The 21,209-nt window shown below is 42.3% G+C and overlaps 1 protein-coding gene across 1 annotated transcript; it reads right to left on the bottom strand.

The window, feature by feature from the left end:
- Positions 1 to 638: 638 nt before the first annotated feature.
- Positions 639 to 20,702, bottom strand: IFNAR1 (interferon alpha and beta receptor subunit 1). Its single transcript, XM_066622344.1, has 11 exons — positions 20,480 to 20,702; positions 12,432 to 12,555; positions 10,758 to 10,948; positions 9,707 to 9,861; positions 8,963 to 9,101; positions 8,409 to 8,526; positions 6,474 to 6,670; positions 5,070 to 5,212; positions 4,143 to 4,287; positions 3,451 to 3,611; positions 639 to 2,187 (listed from the first exon to the last, which is right to left on the bottom strand). The coding sequence occupies exons 1-11, from the start codon at positions 20,544 to 20,546 to the stop codon at positions 1,963 to 1,965; spliced, it is 1,665 nt and encodes a 554-aa protein (XP_066478441.1). The 5' UTR covers positions 20,547 to 20,702; the 3' UTR covers positions 639 to 1,962.
- Between the last annotated feature and the right edge of the window lie 507 nt (positions 20,703 to 21,209).

The raw sequence follows: 21,209 nt of genomic DNA, 5'->3' as shown, positions 1-21,209 counted from the left end.
TCTTATGAATTAATTGCAGGAACAAAAGCAATAGATTGCAGTAATTGTAGTCAATGTAAATACACCCACACAGTCTTCTCCAGCTTCATAAGAATGAGTTTGATAGGCATTTATATATAGGCAAAGTCTTACTGGGGTGAAAGTACAGTTGGCCTGCATCTTATATGAGGGTTACATTCCAGAGTCAGCACATAAAGCTGAAATTGTGTATATTCAAAAATACCTGGAAAATATTTTACCTCCAAAAAATACATGCTGTTTGTTTACACACTTCAAGAGGCACACAGGAAATAAGACTGAATGATGGAAAAGCAGCTTCATTCTCCAATTTCAAGCTTGCTTTGGGGCATATATTTAATAAGTGGAACTGTGGGCAGAATCACCTGCACTATTTAAATTGTTGTATTTCTTGGAGTTTTTTTTGGTTTGTTTTCCAGGTAGGTGCAGTTGAATTCATGCGTAAAGTGTGCGTAAGATGTAGGCTAACTGTACTTACATTTCTTTTAGTACTCGGGGGGATAGGGATGGAAAAATAAATGTCAACCAGAATAAAACCAACGTAAATATGCAGAATATTAATGTACCATTTGTTTCAATAATGCATTAATGCTCACCCCTCTATCAAAGGAAACCAAAGGTAAAAAAATAAAATTCCTTTATTTAAAAAAAATCAGGAGTGCCTTTTGTTTATGCTCTAAAAAACAACTTGATCAGCAATTGCAGTTTGACTTCTCAGCTGGCAACAATAAATATTATCCTAGTTACATAAATATTTTTATAGTTTACTAAAAATTTTGATTTACCTAGGGCTCCTAGCTAGTTTTAAAACACATCTTTTTGACAGCTGGATAGTTATTTTTTTCCTCACCCAACAGAAGGGAAAATTCAATATTCAGAGACCCTCTATAAACATTATAAAGTCATTGTGATCTTTCTGAATGTCCCAAAAAGCTGGTTTCCAAAATTTGTTATGCTTTACAACTAAATGGTAAATAATACTGAAAAATATTATCCTGTTCAACAGGAAGTTGTTTTACTTTTGTTAAAATTGAAATGTACTGACAATATGTGCAATAAAAATGTATTTGTAAGCTACACAGTTTGTCACTGTTACTAGAAAGACTGGCTATAACACTGATTAACTTAGGATTCAGGCTGCAATCCTATAAACACTTCCCTGGGAGTTAGTCCCATTGCAATAAATTAAATAGAAATGCACAGAATTGTGCTGCAAGTCTTCATGTACAACACATTAGCCTCTCTAAAGTAATGCCTGATGGAAATCCTTTTTCTGTATCCATTATCTGTTATAGGTTAACCTGAGCTCAACTGAACTGTTTGAGAGGAAGGAACACTGATCTTGCATAGGGTGACATTAACGATGACAATACTAAATAGAAGGCACCAGTGGCAGTTACCCAACTGGATTCTATAAGCCACCCAATCAACATTTTAAGGAAAGCATCAATACACTGGCATATACTTGATCAGAGCAAAAGTTCTCCTTGCGAAAAGCTGGACCAGCTAGCCTTTCTTTTTGGTCACACCCACAGCTTGTATTGAGCTAGGTTATATTCTCCTTTAGACAACAGGGTACAGTGGTAATACAGTGAAAACTCAGCATCTGTACCAGTCTAGGTTTCCAATTCCTCAGGTTGTTCTTTGCACTTAAATAATTGCTTATGTTTGTATATGTTTAAAGCACCATTTCAAGGTTTTCCTTGATGCTTTAGGTACCTAAATCCTTTAAGATTTGTGCTGCGCATTCCAGAAATTTTTCCAACAGTAGCACACAGTACTCAAAATCTTTGGCACAGAAGCCAATTGTCAGGCTACTTTTGGTCCAAAGTCTCCCTTACATCAAAATGAACAGCAGTAATAATGATCATTATAATTAGCAGGATGTTAATCATGCTGCCCCTCTCTTGTTAGAATGCCACTCCTAACTACTCTTTTCTAGAATCATTGTATTTCTGGTTCTAGGGTTCCATGGGATTGTTTGCTTCCAGAGATATCATCATTTGAATAGTTTCCCGAGTCTTCACTGATCTGTTCCAGTTGTTTATGGTCTTTAAAGTCAATCAGGTTAACTTCATTTGGAACACAACTATCAATGATGACAACAGATTTTTCTGTTGGCTCTTCTGCAGTTATCAAATAGGAACTAAACTCTTTCCCTTCAATTTTCTGTAGATGGGGAAGAACAAAGGAAGTAATGAGAAAAATGTTGCAATAAACTTTTGAAATACTAAATAAGCAGCTTCACTATACTGTGTAATTCTGCTTAATGTAGTTCTTCACAATGCCTGAAAACATTTTTAGACACTGATTTCAACATACTGAATGGTATTCTAATCTATACAACCAGAAATTAGAACACACACACACACAGATCATGCATGACTGCTACTGAACATGGTAACCATACATTTAGTTTACACCAGCAGTTCTCAAAAAGTAAGTCTGGGTTACCATTGGGTTGTGACCCAGTTTTTGGTGGTTTGTGAAACTGACTGGGCAGATTAGGCTATGTGCATCAAGGTTAAACAAACTGCTACTGGGAGGGAGTACTGCTGCCCAGTCACCACTAGGGCCTCTGAAAAGTCTGAGAACCACTCATTAACACATTTAAGGGGGGGGGGGATACACCACTGCTGTTTTTGGTGGTGGTCACACCTTTCAAAATAACACTGGCTGTTCAGAGCATTTCAAGAGGGAAGTGGTAGTGGTGAGCAAGTCAATATAGAAAAATAATAACCAAAATTAAAGCAATCCTTAAAAATTTAAAGAATAAATAATATATCCTTTTGGGTGGCACAAAACTAAAACAGAAAATAAGTTCATAAAAGTTAATTATATCCTTATGATCTTCGATTGCTGCAGAATTATTGAATGTTCTGTGGGAGTGGAGGGAGAGAGGGAGAAAGAAGAAGATATGTACTGTTTGGCCAAATGGAAAACAGAAGGAAGTGAAAAGGAAGTAAGAACACTTTGGTACTTGGCCTCTTACTTTCACTGTTAGTTTAACGCATTGCACAAAAAAACCTCTAGGACACTACATGACATTTTTTAAAGTAAAAATACTATCCCCACACCCAATATTAAATAAATCTATGGTACATACTAAAATATTGTATCTAGCAGATTCACCAAGCAAATACGCTCAGTGCTAATAAAATTCATATCTCAACCTAAAGTTTGTTATATGCATGAGAAGCTGAATGTGCTCATGTCATTCCTGTATATGCAACTGTATGCCCCTAAGTAGAAGACTGAGGATATTTCAGTTTCCACGCCTTCTCACTATAGAAATGGTGAAGGCATGCTCACTGGGAGTTCTGCTTCACACTGGAGAACCCACGATGCCAACATAGGGTTGCACAATTACATGCCCCATAATTCTTACACAGCTGCCAAAGACCAGTTAAGAAAAACACCCTGTAAACATACCTCAATGTTGCTTGGAAGACTGCAAGATGGAAAAAATACATCTTTGAGCTTTCTCCAAAGATAATAGACAGTACAGCCCAACAGTACTGCGACAATGAGACTACCCATAGTTGCTAAGAATACCAAACCAATTTCTACATTAGTTTGATACGAAGATATTCCTACAAAAGCAAGCAAACAGGATATTTAGATGTAAACCATTTAGATAATGGAAAAGTGGTACATTAATGAAGCTGGATGTTTAAAATATGTTTCTGTTGTCAGTACGCAGATGTTCAGGCACATATAATGCTGTTGGTGTTACAGAATTAGGTGGGTTTTTTTTTTTTTTTTTTTTGAAGAAGGAAGAAAGTATGCAGAGCTTGTTTACTCTTCTAAAACAAAACCTCAAACTAAGTTGGTCTTCAAAACTGAAGCCACAGGTAAACATGGTTTCATGCACACTAATAAATGTCAAGTTTAACATAATATTTTTATATTATAGAATGTTTCTGAAACATTTTACAGTAAGCACACATTTGCCAAGTCTTTTTTCATAATCATCTCAAAATACCATAATTAGTGTTCAGTTAATTAAGTTCAGTCGAACTGCAACATGGAAATGTATATGCTACATTCTTCATCACCTACATTCATTACAACTTTTGAGTAGAATGCAACACATTGCAAAGCAAATGTTAAACATCTCATACCAGTGGCTGTGGCAATGCATGTCACATTGCTAAACTTGCTGCTTTTATTATAATTCTGAGGATATGCTTGCACTTTTAAGCAGTATAAAGTTGAAGGCGTCAAGCCTGAGATTGTGAATGGTGTTGATTTATCTTCAATTTTCTCCTGTACAATAAAACACAATTGTTAAGAAGGTAAACCAAAAATAATTCAAATAAAAAGTTTGGGGCTTGACTACATTCCATAAAGATTTCTCACTTAGGGTGCAATCTGTAACTTTGTTTTGTCACAGCACTGCAAGGCAATATGTTCCTGTCCCAGCCCAACTCCCTCTACACAAATTCCAGGCATATTGGGTTGGAGAACACTTAACCCAGGTGCCTGAGAATAAATGATGGAGGCCCACACTATACAGGGGTGGGCTTACGCAGCCTCTGCAGGGCTCGGAAGACTCTTTGTAGGTGAGGAGAGTGTCCCCGGTATTTGCAGATTCAGGTATCTGCAGGGGGTTCCAAAACGGAACCCCCTGCGGATACTGGGGCACATCTGTACTTTCCGAAGGCAGCAGTGTTTATGACTATCCTAAACAGTTGTAGCAGTGGCAGCAGGGTCACATGGCTAGCTGGGCAGCATGGTCTCCCAACCACAGGCATTCCTGAGGTTTGCCAGAGCCCAGCTGTATGTACTGGCTGATAGAAGCTGGAAAAAGAACCACTGCAGCATAGTTACCTGCACACTGCATACCTAGTGTTTTATTTGTTACTGGAGAAAGCACATCACTTTAAAAAGCCACATCAGACACAGAATTAGATAACAATAAAGAATCATTTTTTTAGAGTCATCCATCTCCTATGAGCTTGCAAAGTTTTCCTAAATTTTGAAGGATGACTTTTTTCAAAGCAGAGTCAATCTACTGTAATAAATTTTTTTGTGAATACTAATTTTACCTTAGTATATGAAGAATTTTTCCAGTACCAAATGCGGTAAGACAAATCACCATATAGTTTTTTATACATTTCTCTGTGGGAAACGAAAATATATAGCGAATCTTCACTGGCATTAACGTAGACACTTGGTGGGCCCATTTCATCTTAAAGACAATTATAAACAGTTTAGATACAGTTCTAATGCTTGAACTAAAGCTCCAAAACATAAAAGCAATGTCTTTATTTAGAAATGTAAACAAAAAAAGAGTAAAGTAGTAGAATGAGTTTCACAAATGCAGCCACCAGAAATGATTGCGCCTCCTAATTCTGGTGATAGGCAACTGCTTCTACTTGTCAGAATTGGGAGAAGCAAGGAACCTATGATGAAGCAGCTCAGGTGCACTTTAAAGTTTAGAATTCACTTGGCTCATTAGTTGCAGGAAGGAGGACATTGTGAGCATTGTGGAGGGAGTGATGAATGTACCAACTGTCAATTATATTGTCCAGGTTAAAATCAGAAGAGTGGGGAAGGCCATGCGCAGCTGAATTTCACTCACAGCCAATCCTATCCCTCGCCAGTCCAAAGCATGCAGCTGTGCCCAACACTAGCTGTTTTGCTGGCATAAGTCTGAGGAGAGGAAGGGGCGTGTCAGGCTGCAAAAAACGGGGATAGCATCCCAACACTGGTGGTCCTGGCCACTGTGCTACCGGGGGTAGGGAGAACAAATGCCACCCCCTCACCTGGAAGTAAACAAGGTGACATTATCATGTCACTGCGATTATTTCCCGAACTGTGCTTTTTGGACCCCCCTGGGGTCCAGAGAGGCAAAGAAGACTCCAAGAAGGGCTACATGATTGCAGCTACTTTGGGAGCCTTTCCAAACTTCCTGCTCACACTCTTCTGCTTTAAAAAATAGCAGAGAAGAGGGGTAGCCCCTGCAGTGGCACAGAAAGGCTCCAAGGGTGGCCGCGATTGTGGCCACCCTCAGAGCTTTTTCAGGCTGCTCCAAGGGCTACCCACTCTCCTTCACTATTTTTCTTAAAGCACAGGATGGAGAGCAGCAGCACTGAGGATGGGGGGGGGCTGCAACTGGGCAGCCCTCCCATGTGGTGGGCTCCACATGGTGGGCACCTGGTGGGCACCTCCCATGTGGTGCCCTGGGGCTTTCCCCCCTGCCCCTAGAAATATCAGTCCATCCCAGTGCATAATGCTGCTGCCATGGCCAGAATTCACACACACCAGCTGTCTCAGACTGACATCCCATGCTTATGGGATATTTATGACAGCAGCTGCTGAACCCACTCTCTCCCCCCTGAACTAAATTTACTCATTGTCTTTTACATTCTGTATTTACAAATTGAGTGCAATAAAATTTAAAACTAGAAAAAAATAAGTTTGAAAGTTGAGGACAAGGAGACACTTACTGTGTATTTTAAGTTCAAATTCTCTCTCTTTAGACCACAGTGATTTGTTATGACCATTCATAGCCTGTACACGAAGATAGTAAATGCCAGTAACATCTACACATGAGAAGTCACAATGTGTCATTGTGATGTTTTCACATCCAGATACAGGGATCCAGTGCTTTGAAATATCAGGAGAAAAACTTCTTTTAGATGCACTACAAGAAGAAGACAGATCAATTAAACGCAATACATGATAAGCATACATTTAGAAATCATTCTTAGTGCATGTGAACAGAAGTGATCTCTTGAGTTCAGCCAAACTCACTCTCCAATGATTGTGCACAATTTGATTTGGCAGCCAGTTAAGTCTGGCATGGACAGTCAGTATTATAACAAATTTCAACTTCCTGACAGTAAGAAAGGAAGGAACGTTCACCATACACTCCCCAGCCAACAGCAGTGTGACCATGTGTTTGAAGCCCCAAAGTATTGGTGCTCCAGCCTCCCCTCCCTGGGAAGAGACACTCAAAAATCCCAGGTAAGTGTGTATAGGATTACAGCATTGGCTTTCTATCTGAAAGGGATCCTCCATCGGCACTCAATAAAAGCTACAGCTGATCTAGTGAGATGCTATCAGCCCAGGAGCTGCCACTTAAGTTGAAGCAGTGTTCAGCTGCTTCTGTTTATGGAAAAAACAAAAAAACAAGAAGTGGTTTAAGGTGTGGCTGACTGTGATGAACACCCTATTTTCCCCATATATTCTGCCTATTTTTCACCTGTTTCGAGCCTTTCTAGCTTTTCATCTGGCACCCTAAAAGAGGTTGCTGAATCATTTGAAAACAGGTTTGCTCCACTGCTGCTCTTCCCCAACGACTAGTAAAGAACAGACCGGGCTTTCAGCCTGGTGGAATAAGCCCACCTTATTCTTGGAAGCTCAGATGATACCTCCCATATCCAATCCCATAGGTGAAACCCAGTTAACGCAAACAGGATATAAAAAGCAGAGTTATGCACCCCCTTTGTCCATTTGCCCAGGTCCAGCATCAAGAACATCTGATGTGCCATGAGAGCTTGCCCATTCACTCTGTTGCAAGTGTGAGTGCCAGGACCTTGGAACAGCATGGGTTGGGGTAGAGATCATATCAAGTTACCCATGTCAGAGTTTTGTTTTCTTCTCCACCATCCTTGCCAATTCCCCCCCCCCCCATTTTTCTCTTTTGCTAGTTTATCAATGCCTTTTTATCCGTTGCATCTTTCCCTCCTTTGTTCTGGTTTTTACAGCCTTTCAAAAAACCTTGTAATTCTACAGTTTACCTGCCTGGTCTCAGTTCCCTTGGGAGTGAGTTGACACATCTTTCAGACTTCTATTGATTGTGATTTTCTGCCACTGGTTGATTACTAAATTGTGTCACCCTCTCAACCTGGGTCAAAGATTTCCTCAAAGGTGACCTCCTTCTGTCTGGGCCATCTAGCTTTGGATGGCGGTAGTGAACCACGTTTCAAGTTCAGTCTCAGTTTCTCCAGTAAGACGTTGATACAGTGAGGTGGGTGCTAGCTGCCAACCACTCGGCGCTATGCCCATTTTGCCCTCTGACTTCCTATATAGTATTTCTCAAATCAAGAATGGGAGATTCCAAGTATGATGTCATATATTTACTTCCCTTTCTGTATTTTTAGTCAATACACTATATACCTGGTCAAAATGACTACAGAGGCAGGACTGACATTAAGTTAGGTTCACTTTCTTTTCTGAGGCATCTGATGGGTCACTGTGAAACACTGGAAGCTGGACTAGATGGGCCTTTGGGCTGATCCAGGAGGGCTCTTCATATGTTCTTACGTATTTATCGGGTTTACTTTTCAAAAAGGCTCAAGTTTCAAAGACACAATAAATGCAGTAACTAGGTAAGATGTAAAAATTTGGAATTAAATGCACACAACAGGGATTCTTACTAGAGCAACTGGACCATAAATGTCACATTTTCATTGTATAGATTATCCCAGTACAAAAGGCACTTCATATCCAAGGCATGAAACTGAAGATTTTGGGGACGGGGTAGACCAACCCAAGCTATAAAGGGAGAAAAAAGAAGAAAAAACTCATCAGTACTCATCTGTTTTGATTCAAAAATAATGGATACATATGGAACAATACAAATTAAGCTACAGTTCTTAAGCAATCACAGGTCAGAATCTGAAGAGCCAGAGGAGTTCCAAAAGTAGCACCTGAGGAGCTGCCCAACAATTTGTTCCCAGGACTTAAGCATATTGTGACTGTGGCCTCTGACGCAATGCAAAGTGCTGAGGTCCAGTTAAAAGAAAAAAAGAAGGGTGCAGTGGGAAGAATCCTTGATGAGTGTGCAGAACGACTTATAAAGGCCTCCTGATTCTGGCCTCAGAATGTTTTTAACTTACTAGAATTTCATAGATCCCATTTCACACAGATTCATCCCCCCAACTAAGAAGAGATTTTGATAGTTAACATAAAAAAAATAGCAAACATATACCACTGGGTGTTCGTATACACTCCACAGGACTAAATAAAGCAATGTGGTTTGGTAGATGTGCTTTGATTTTCGAACAGTAAGTAGTCTCTGGCTCAAGATCATGAATGGTCTGCCCCGAAAAAATATCTTGGGTTTTTTCCTGAAACAGACAAACAAATCCATGTAATTTATTAAGATTCCTTCATGACAACTAAAATTAGTTCATGCTGCTGCAAAAAATGTATGTAAAAAAAGAAGGAAAGAAGCATGCTTCTATCTGCTGGCACCCACAAGGAAAAGGACATGGGGACCTGTGTCTTTCCCCTTTGTGAGACAGATGCAATTGATATGTCATGGAGGCTTTTGAATGAAAAAAATGGTCAGATATTTTAAAAGGTTCATGCTCCCATGACCGCCTCCATCAATTCTTGGCTGCAGACACAGCAGATTTTGTTTTTAAAAAGTTGGAGGAAGAAGACACACAATTAAGCATCACCCATCATTTCAGCCTAAGGCCCAGAACAATCATGCAAACACCTGTGCTGCTAAATCCAACTGTTTCAAGCTATCCATAACCCTCACATATCCCAGGAGAAAGCACAACACTGGACAGCAGAAACAATAAGACTATTGCATTACATTAATTATATATTACATGAACAGTAAATCACAAACTGAACTGTATCTCAGAAACTCAGAAGTAATACTGGAGGAACATTTCAGGAAACAATGCAAATCTTAAATAGCACATGAAGAAAAATGTACCTCAGGATTGGATGAATTTTTCCAGATAGCTAACTTGTAGCTCAAAGTATCCATATCCCACATTTTCCTTGCCTGGTTGGCTTCTGGATGCAATATGCTGATTTTCACTTCTCCACCTTCTGACTCCAACCGCAGTCCTGGAGGACCAATTTTGGCTGTAGACCAAAGACAATAGAAGCACACTTAAATTAACATTTTCACACTGTGATTTGTTCTGAGAAGATGACGCAGATAATTTAGAATACAATATTTCTATTCTGCCTTTACTCTCTAAAAGAGGCATCCAAGGCAGAGGAACAAAAAGCAACTCAATTTAATACAATTAAACTGAGCTTATGAAGGCAAACAACAAAAACACTAACCAAGGCATCTGACTATCAATAAGCTGAAGACAGTAAAACAATCTTTATGCAGAAAATTCACTCAAAGAGTTGCCAGGTCCTTGCCTGGCGACAACCCCCTCTAAACTGTATTCATTTCTGAAATGTATGCCCCACATAGCATAGTTTTCATATGCTATGAAGTACTGAGACATGATGGAGTTAATAGCTTCCCACCCCATTCCTCTACCACTCATTTGCTTATACTTCTCTTCTACCTGCTGTGGCCAAGACCACTTTGCTCCAGGTACAGAAGGAACAGTAGTTCAGCAGGAATTGGTGAGTGTCTTTCAGTCCTCAGTAGCTGTTTCCTGTCTCAGTGTAAAGTACAGGCACAAGCTTTAGGCCCAAACCTTGCACTTTGAAATAAAGGTTGCCATCCTGGAAGAAGACTTCAGCAACTATTCACTGAACAAGGTTGAAATCATTTAAAAACAACGCAGAAGCTCTAATGCACAAGTGCTGCATAAAAGACAGAATCTTACTAGTACGGTCCCTCTCATCACAGTGCTACAATGGTTGGAAAAAAACCTTAGTGTGAAAGAGGAACCTGCTGTTGGGCATTTGGTAACAAGAGGCCCAAAAACAGAGCAATAAACATATTTAATTGGTTATCGGCCCAATGTTTAATAACGGCACATAATGCAGAAAAGATGCTTGCAGATTTATACCTTCTACATAAGGACAAAATTTTAAAGAGGTCCATGGAGAGTGATCTTCCCCCGATTCTACTCTTACGTTCACAGTATACTGACTGAAATAATTTGGTATTGCAAATGACAGATTGCATTCTTTGACTATCACATTCCGACACCCAGAAATAACTGTCCAGTTTCCAACGATTGTCTCATAGTCATTTATCCTAAAAGAAAAGGTAAAAAAAAGCTCAGTGTGGAACAGTCAGCACTGATTATGTTTATCTGAAAATCATTTCATTTTTTATCTGCACCCATGCCATCTGGTAGTCAAAAATGTCCTATATTACATATTGTCAGGCTGCAAGCAGTTTGGGAACATTGGCTGCCACCCAACCACTGCAAACTGCTGAAGAGAAGAATAGAATGCAGGAGCCCAATCCCTCCCCACCAGTGCTCCCTGCTACTCTTCATATTTATCACATCACAGGAAGAAGTGGATTGTGGGGAAAGACTTAAGCACCCCCCTCAATATTCACCCTACAAATCTACACTATCTCTTTCTGAAAACTGGTGGCAACTAGTGCTCCTAGACCCATGGCTGCCACCAACTGCCTAGCTCAGCAAGGCAAAAGACTACATGCTACATAAAGATACAGGAATCACTTTGAACTCAGGGCTACATTGCTTTAAACAAGGGGTGTCAAACATAAGGCCTGCAGGCCGAAAGAGACCCCCAGGAGCAATTTATCCAGCCCCTGTTACAAGTGGTTTCTCCCAGCACGACAATTGGGCTCTCTCATATTTTGAAAATATGAACAAGAATTGCACATTTTCTCTTCTGACATTTGCGGCTAATGAGTTTCTATGTGAGAACAAAGTGCTTATTTCTGGCCATCATATGCTTAATGATGTCACCTTCAGCTTAATGATGCCACTTCTGCCCCTCAGCAGGCACCAAGAATGCTAACTTAGGCCCTCTGTATGAAACAGGTTTGACACCCTTGCGTTAAACTATGCAGTGCACTCTCTCTCACATCCTCACACAAAAGCATGGAAATTCTTCCAGACTTCTGAAATTTTCTGAATGGTCCATTTGCCCCAAGTAACCCTGTTTCTTCAGCTTTTGACTTTTTCCCCCCTCAGTATGATGGGTGACAATACTAAATCATAGGTCAACTTTTGGGGTCTGCCCCACTATTAGATTCCTTGCCCCATCCCCCAAGCCTCAATTTCTTAAGATTGTGTCATCATCAAGAAATCTCGGGCTTTGAGATACCCCGACACACATCTTGAGAAACATCTTTAAGCAGATAACTGTCATGTGTTCCATTGCCTGCTAATTTGCATTGAAATTAAGGAAGAGCGTCTGCTCCTTTTCTTCCTCCTGGTCTACTTCTCCCAAGCAAGGTAGGAAAAGTGTTCATCCTCTGCCCCCAAACAGTTAGGGGCCAAACAGCCCATTCACAGATATACAGCACGTGTAGATGATGTTATCATTCTTAGGAAAACTCAGGTTAAGTTTGTACCTCATCTGCAAGCTTAAACTCAGCTTTAATCTGCAGTAACAGGCTACATGCACCATTCTGAACTGCTGAAGCATGCATGTGCTATTTTCTTATAAATCACTTGCACCTTAAGGATGTAGCAAACTACCACAGTGATTTTTGTAAAGCCTCTATGATGAGTCACAGTAAACTGGAAACTTACTCTTGGTACTCAGCTGAAAAGGTAACATTGAGATCACATGGATTATCCCAGTCCCATTTAAGAAAGATGTTTGTGTTAACAATGTCGACTGTAACATTCCGAGGTTGCTGCAGACATGATGATCCTATGGATATTTGAAGAGAAACAAGGAACGTTATGCTCAAGGTGTGTCTTCTATGGTAAGCAGGATCTACTGTAATTTTATGGATCCAAAAAGGTCAAACAGTTCAAGCTTCATCTTCTGCCACATTTCATGCAACAAGCAGCTCAAGACAACAAGTTGCGGAAGCAGGCACTTGTGCCTTTCCAGCGAGTAACATGAGAAGCAGCTCCTAAAAGTCTGGTACAAAGTGAATGGACTTATAACATGATTGTTTCCTGTATAAATGGGATTAGTTTTTTTTTCTTTTTTTAAATTGTTATTATTTTTGCAAAAACAAACAAAAACACAGATAATACATAACACAAAACACATATCACACTACACTACACAAACACACTACTGGAGGGTGCAGAAAATTATATATCGCTCTCATATATCACTATAACTAACAAATCATTACATATCTCCTAATCAATTTCCTTTTAGAATCCGTCCAGTATAAATGGGATTAGCTTTTCAATGTGGAGTTTATACTATGGCAGTAGTTCCCAAATTGGGTTATGGGTCATGACCTGTTTGGCAAATTGTGAAACTGACAAGCTAATGGCTAAGAAGGAAAATGTTTCGAGCCCTATTTTAAGTGAAACTTAGCCACACATCCACATTTACTCATGAGTCGGTAAGGGGGAGTGGTTATAACCCAGCAATACATACTCTAGTGCTTGTGTGAAGCCTTCCAGAAAAACATATTTCTCTGCCTTTCTTTCTCTATACCCCAGGGCCAGCACATGAACTCCCATCACCTGAGATGGCATGCCAAATGCTACACCCCTTACTTGATGATGTGCCATCTTCTGTTACACCCCTTACTTGATGATGTGCCATCTTCTGCTCCTCTGACACTCTAATCCACTGCTCTCCTCTACTTCACACTTCTGCTTTGTCTCAGTCTTCCTTTCCCAAAGAAACAAGCCAGCAGACAGAGGTGGACACCTCTTGCTGCCTGAGGCAACTGCTTTAGTCTGCTTCATGGTTAGGTCAGACCTGTTCCACCCATATTCCTGAACACAATGTATGGGGCCACTGAAATGATGCTAAATAGGGTGATGCGCAGCCAAGGTGGGGTGTGTGTGAAGAAACTTGCAAGACTCTATAGACTTCTCTTACCACACCTTGCAACCTTAATTCATGCAATGTAGTTTCCTATTCCCACCACCAGAATGCCCAGTAGAAATCCTGCTCAAAACTGTACAGTAGTACTGCAGTGCCCCCTGATAATGGAAGTCTGTTCCTGGACCTGCTGAGAACTTCTGACAGCAAAAGTCAGGTAACACTTTCTATAATAGTAGGGATAGCATACCAAGTGATGACAACATTGTCAATTGAAATTTGTCAATTGTTGTTGAACTTGACAACAAAATTGCTTATGCCTTGTTTGCTCCCAATTGTAACCCTATAACCTTAATTCAGGGGTTTCTAAATTGTGCCTTATGGCATGGTGACACACTCACAGGGGCACTGCAGGATGTCCTCGGAGGTTCTTCCTACCTTTTCCCCTGGGAGCCGCTGTCATGAATATGTACATGTTAGGCCTAGGTTAGCATGTGAAGCCTGAACCAAACTAAGTCAGTAACGGAGAAGTGGCTAGCAGTTCCTAGCTGCAAGAATGTGAGTAAACAAACAAAAAGATTGTTGTTTCTCCTTTGCTGGCCAGAAAGGACAGACAACAAGAATTACAACCCATTGGAATGTTTAACACCTCAGTAGACTGAGAGGCACCTGATCAAGCGGAATGGAATGCAGCTATGGATCTCCAGTTGGGACGGGTAAAGAACTATGAGGGGCTAGCAACCAGGCCAACTTTAAGAAGGTTCTGTCCTCAAAAGTTTCTGACTGGACAGTCTAAATAACTATGAAGTCACCTCAGTACTATTAGCATGAGAAGTATAATAATGAGGCCTAAGGGGTGTGTCCGAGTCCTTCTTGGACAGAGTTTTTGGGTGCAACATCCTGCACGCTTGTGAGCTCCAATTGTCCACCATGGGCACCTGGCCTCACAGGTAGCTAGAGCTAAAAGATCTACAAGAGAAGCTGACCCAGGTGAGAGACAGGGATTAACAGAGATAGTCAGCTAGCTTTATTATTTTATTCCTGATATCTTTCCTAGATGTTTATGCCTCTATGCTCACAACAGGAGAGGAAACTGAACGCTTTCCACATGCGCTGCCTCCGACGCATTCTCTGCATCACCTGGCAGGACAAAGTTCCAAAAAACACAGTCCTGGAATGTGCTGGAATCCCTAACATGTATGCACTGCTGAAACAGAGATGCCTGCGTTGGCTCAGTCATGTCGTGAGAATGGATGATGGCTGGATCCCAAAGGATCTCCTCTTTGGAGAACTCGTGCAAGGAAAGCGCCCTACAGGTAGACCACAGCTGCAATACAAGGACATCTGCAAGAGGGATCTGAAGGCCTTAGGAGTGGACCTCAACAAGTGGGAAACCCTGGCCTCTGAGCGGCCCGCTTGGAGGCAGGCTGTGCAGCATGGCCTTTCCCAGTTTGAAGAGACACTTGGCCAACAGTCTGAGGCTAAGAGGCAAAGAAGGAAGGCCCATAGCCAGGGAGACAGGCCAGGGACAGACTGCACTTGCTCCCAGTGTGGAAGGGATTGTCACTCCCGAATTGGCCTTTTCAGCCACACTAGATGCTGTTCCAGAACCACCTTTCAGAGCGCAATACCATAGTCTTTCGAGACTGAAGGTTGCCAACAACAGGAGGTTATCTGATCTTTCCACATTGGAGGCTCTGCAGAACTGCTATGGGATCCACCAAAAATTGGGTCACTACACACCAGTGGGTTACAACCCACAGTTTGGGAGCCACTGTACAACATTCTTAGTGAATTGAATTTTGAATGAATCTAGCCATGGGATCCTGCCTTCTCTTGGTAAATTTGTGGGCTGATCCTTGATTTTCCTCTTCTCTCTCTATTTTTTTCTGTGCTTATTTTGGACCTTTCTAGCATCTTTGCAAAGTAGTTTTTCCTTTAAAATAAATAAATAAATAGAAATCATCCCAGGGCTCTCATACTTGCCCGTGAAATTGAAATATGCAGATTTTTGTAACTTCTTCCAATGATCTATAAGTAGCTTGAGTGAACACTTGCCAAAGGCAACACCGGATAGCAGAATAGATTTTAACTGTTTTTCTAACTGGGGAAAAAACTGGTTGAAGTGTCATTTCACTTATAGCCACATCTCCATACTGTTCACATGTTTCACATGTCTACTCAATTGTTGTGAGGAAGCTGCCAATTTTTTTAATGTGTGTCTCTGCAAAACTCATCACAAGATCTTCCCATGCCAAGACCCAAAGTCAGCAGTTTTGTGCAATCTGAAAACAATTTTTTTTACATTCACAGATAGTGACAGCAAACAGAATAGTGGAACAAACTGTGTTTCATGCAGGACAGAAGTTGTACAATAGCAATATGAAGCAAAACTTAACTGAGATACAGTTGTATTCAGTGACAACCCCTTTAAAGCTGCTTATCCATGTATCTATCTGTGAACACTCTTTTGTTGTTATTGTAAAATTCACCAAGGCCAACTATCCAAGCTTGGTAGGAAAAACCTCACTAATCCGTTTCACTGCTGTTATATGAGTTTTTAAACAAATTAACTCTTGCAGAGAACTTTGTTGTTTCTCACAAACTTACTCTCACATTTTGCGGAGGTCAACAAAAGCACTACGTCAACATATTTTTTCATGAAGAAGGCAAGACTTCAAGTTATAAAAAAAGGAAACATGAGCTCTTGAAGCCTGTGAGTGATTATTTCAGAAGGAGAGTACAGGTCCAGCCTTGTTATACACTGATTTTTTATACATGGATTTGACTCAACACGAATGGCCACTGCAAATGAGAAGGAATGTGCTGATCCCTGGGGAAGGGGAAAATGCATCCCTTTAAAATCAGTTTAAAAAACTGAACAGTCCTTTAACAATAGCTTCCTTAATGAGAGAGGCAGCTGGCTGACAATCCATCAATCTTTCTCTCTCCAGGTGACCCCTCCCTTCCCCCTGAGCATGTGAAAGAAAGGTGGTCACTTTGCATTGGTGAAGGGAGGGGCTGAGTGAAAAGCCTTTATAAGCGCTTGGAGGAGGACTGATTGATGGATTGTCTTCTTAATGACTCTTATCTTACATCACAAAGGCTAGTAAGGCTGTTTTTAAATCACTGGAGCAAAGAAACTTTGTTTTTTTAAATTGATTTGCTATAGTGCTATAGTTTTTTGCCATCCACTTGAGTGCTTGGAAGGGAACCCACCCAAGGGAACCCATCCAAGGGAACCCTTGAGTGCTAGGCTCAACCTGTAGTTGAATGGATGAAATGAAGCCTCATAGATATCACCTCTTAATGAAACCCATCCTGATGTGTCTCACTTGTGGTTGTTGTTTTTTTTTTAATAGTCAAACATCCATGTAAGTTACAAGAAAAATGTCCAACTGCTACATGCATAGTACAGGTCTAGAAGGAATCCAAATGTCATCTGCTTTAAGCTATCACTCAAACCACCTGAATCATACAGCACATCAACACTCCCTAAAAATGAGACACCCAAATTCTCATGTGCCACAAGAAATGAAGAAGGCTTCCCACTCTAAAGATGCTTAGGTGAAGTTAGCAGTGGAACAACGCTGGTTGTAAGGAAAGCCACACCACAGAAGAAAACAAAACAGTAAAGAACAACCACAAGAAAATGTGTGTCAAACAGTAATTTGGAGGGTTAACCCCCAGAACAGATAACATCACGCTCAGTCTGTGCAGCTAAGAAATTACCAAAGGATACCAACTGACGACTAAACAGGAAGTCAGAGGAAATGCTTAGGTTACATGATTTCTAACACAGCAAATATTACCAGCTGAAACAAACAGTGTGTCTGTAATCAGTTCCTTAGTATTTTACATGGCTGATTTGAGCCTCAGCACCAGCATGAGAAACCCGTGTAGGTGCAGCTAGGGCTATTAGAACACTGACAGCACCACCTGTCAATTTGTCAAGGTTTCAAGCCATCACATGTCATCTAAGTTCCAGGTAGTTGAGCTCCTCAGAACTTGGTTGCAAGGTGCATGGTCAATGATGCTAGGAGGAACAGTAGCTGCAGTTCTAGCTGGGAGGCTAGGCCTAGCCTCAGCAACCCATATCCTCTTTACAACTAGACTACTGCAATGCTCTCTCTATAGGACTTGCTTTTAAAGACAGTCCAGAAAATATAACTGGTGTGCAGTGCAGCCACTTGAATTCTGATGGGAGCAACACATTTGCCCCATACTGCACCCATCCTATGTCAGGTTGCCTTTTCATTTCCCTGCTGATATGGCAAAGAGGAACTTTTAGAGTGATGACTTGGTAGGGAGAACACAATCATCTCTGTTCATTCCAGCTCTCCCAGGGGCTATTGCCTACGTTTCCCTTGTTTATCCTTTTAGACCTTGACATCTATAAAGACATGACATCTTTGGCACATGGCATCATTTTCTCTTTTTGTTTTGCTTTGTAAATTACTTTGAGAACATTTGTGTTAAAAAGTGGTACTACAAGCATTTCTAGGTTTGGTTTAAAGTACTGGACTTGGCTTTTAAGTGACCAAGCAACCTTAAGCCACCTATGTCCATAGGATCTACTCCTGAGTCTAGCTTTAATCTTTTCAGGGATAGCACAACTCAGGCATTTATCCTCTGGGACAGAGGCAACTCTTTGCTAGTTTTGAAGTCATCAATGGACTGTTTTAAAAATATGTTTAACATGTCTTCATTTTGTTTTAAATAGGGTCCAAACCTATCCAAATTTCCAGCACCGGTGCAGCAATGCAGCCCCAAGGTAAGGAAACAAATGTTCCCATACCTTAAGGAGGTCTCTGAGACTGCCTTCCCAACACAGGAAGAAGTACATATCTCTCTGGCACAGCAGCACCGGCACTGGAAAATTGGATAGGATTAGACCCTTAAGTCAGCTAAACGTTATTTGTTTTATGTTGCCACATATGTGGAATTTTAGTGTTGCCATAACACTGTTTTAGTTTGTTCTTTCAGGTTAGCCATTCTCAGTGGCACAGTTGAAGGGGGCCACAGACTGAAAACTGTGAAAAGAGGATTTTATGTTTATCTGTTGTTTCCTTGTTTGGAGAGGGGAGGCCCTTGAACCTGAGAAGAGCTCCTAAGAGGCCCCCCAAAAAACAAGAACAGCTGTTTGGATTATGCTGTTATGCTCTTTATTGTTAGTCAATTTAGGGCCCAATCTTATCCAACTTTCCTCCTCCAGTGTAGCCACAATGCATCCCCATGGTAAGGAAACATGTTTCCATACCTTAAGAAGGCCCCAGTGACTGCTCCTCCACCACAGGATGCAGCGCACATCCCACTGGCACAACTGCACCAGCACTGGAAAATTGGATAGGATTGGGCACCTAGGCTTGATCTGAAGGGAAATGCAAGATACTGTATAGCTTCATACAATGACAGATAGCAAAAGAAGATGGACAGCAAGAGGGTCCTTTTTAACAAAAATGATACAAAATGCTATACAAGTATTCATATACTGTACAGGCAATCCACCCTCAAAGAAATCATGAAGCATAGGACAAGGTTGAAGAGTAATTATGGGGTGCCCCTCTTTTCACAATTAAGCCCACATAAGCCTTTGGATCCTGAGTTTTTGGCTCACTAATTAAGGAAAAGGGGGGAAAAAAGCAGTCCAGGGTATTTCTGTAGATGCATCATGCAACATTTCCACTATTTTTAGCGGAAAACATTTTTTTCCTGGTAACATATATATTTCTATAATCTGTACAAAGCACATTTACTTTCAACTGCCCATCTCAGTATCTGCCCACAATAAAAGCAGATACACAGAGAGGCAGGGAATCTAAGCCAAATTCCTGGAATTGCCCCTTATCAACACACTCAAGCACTGCAGCTTGAAAGATGAAATGACATCCTCCTTCCAGGAAGCCCTATTCCACTACTTGGGATCCTTAGTTCTAGTTACTGGGGGGGGGGGGGGGGAGAGAGAGAGAAGGCACTTAGCAACTTCTCTTTAGTTATTACTTCACAGGTTTAAGTGGCAAGAGGATGACCAGTCTGATCCATTCACTGACCAAGAGAACTGTGACAAGGGAGCTTGACTGAGGACAGCAGAGTAAAAAGAAACCCCACTGGCCTTTATATTGAACTGAGCAGGGTGTCTGGGTCTGAGTGTCACTGTGACCCACTGTAAGCCGCCTTGCAGAGCATTTGGTCAAAAGGGTGGGGTATAACAGTGCAATCCTATGTATGTCTACTCAGAAGTCAGTCCTGTAGTGTTCAATGGGGCTTGCTATCAGGAAAGTGTGTAGAGGACAGCAGCCACACAGCCCAAGCCTAGGCACATCTACTCAGGAGTAAGTCCCATTATAGTCAATAGGGCTTACTCCTGAGTAAGTGTGTACAGGACTGCAGCCTGAGAGCCCAATCCTATGCACCTCTACTCAGAAGTAGGTCCCGTTGTGGTCAATGGGGCTTACTCCCAGAAAAGTGTGTCGAGGATCGCAGCAACACAGCCCACTCCTCTGCATGCCTACTCAGAAGCAAGTCCCATTACAGTCAATGGGGCTTGCTCCCAGGTAAGTGTGGTTGAGACTGCAGCCCAATCCTCTCAAGCCTATGCAGAAGTAAGTCCCACCAGAGCCCACGAGGCTGCAAGCCCGTCCACACTTACCTGGGAACTGCTTCTGAGTAGACATGCACAGGGGCGGGATCTCAGCGCCCGAAGCAAACGACCACCCAGCACACGGCACGCCCGGGGCGACCGGAGGCACGGCCGGCCAGCCAGCCAGCCAGCCCACCCTCTGCCCGGCCGCCTGGGGGAGAGCGCACCCGCCACCCGCCCGGAGGCTGGGCTCACCTGCGCAGAGAGCGGCCGTCCCCAGAAGCGCCGCCGCGACCCCCAGCAGGGCAAGTGCCGCCGCCATGTCTCGCCCGGGAGAGGAGCCCCGCTCGGGTGGCGCTGCCTCCTCCACGGCCGCCTCGCCTCACCGCCCGCCAGCCACACGAGCCCGCGCAGCCCCGCGCGCTGACGTCACCGCCGCCATTTCCTGCCGCCGGCTGGGCCGAGGCGCGACGACTCTGTCAGGCGCGCTTCCGAAGGGAGGACTGGGGGCGGGAGGGCTGCGAGGCGCCTGCGCTGCGCCCCGCCCGAATGTTGGCGGGCGAGAGTCTTGGACACACTGCAGGTGTGGAGAGGCCTCAGCCACTCCCCCATAACAAGCCCGGACTACACCGCAGGACTGTCGTCAGCCTCTCTCAACCACAGAGCCGCGCAGGCAGGGGGCCACTGTGGACTGCCAGCCCAAACTTCTCCATGCTTCCCTGGGAGTAAGCCCCATTGACTATAATGGAGCTTACCTCTGAGTAGACATGCTTAGGACTGTGCTGTAAAACGCCTGAGGCCAAGGGTACAACCCTGTCCACACTTACCTGGGAGTGAGCCCCATTGACTATAATGGAACTTACCTCTGAGTAGACATGCTTAGGACTGTGCTGTAAAACGCCTGAGGCTGAAATCCTGTCCATGCTTACCTGGGAGTAAGCAGCCCCATATAGACTACTTTCTGATCAGACACGCATAGGATTGG

Source organism: Tiliqua scincoides, chromosome 3 (assembly GCF_035046505.1).
Source record: "Tiliqua scincoides isolate rTilSci1 chromosome 3, rTilSci1.hap2, whole genome shotgun sequence".
Taxonomy (NCBI): domain Eukaryota; kingdom Metazoa; phylum Chordata; class Lepidosauria; order Squamata; family Scincidae; genus Tiliqua; species Tiliqua scincoides.
Note: the sequence above shows the minus strand (reverse complement) of the source record. Positions and strands in the feature narration are given on the sequence as shown.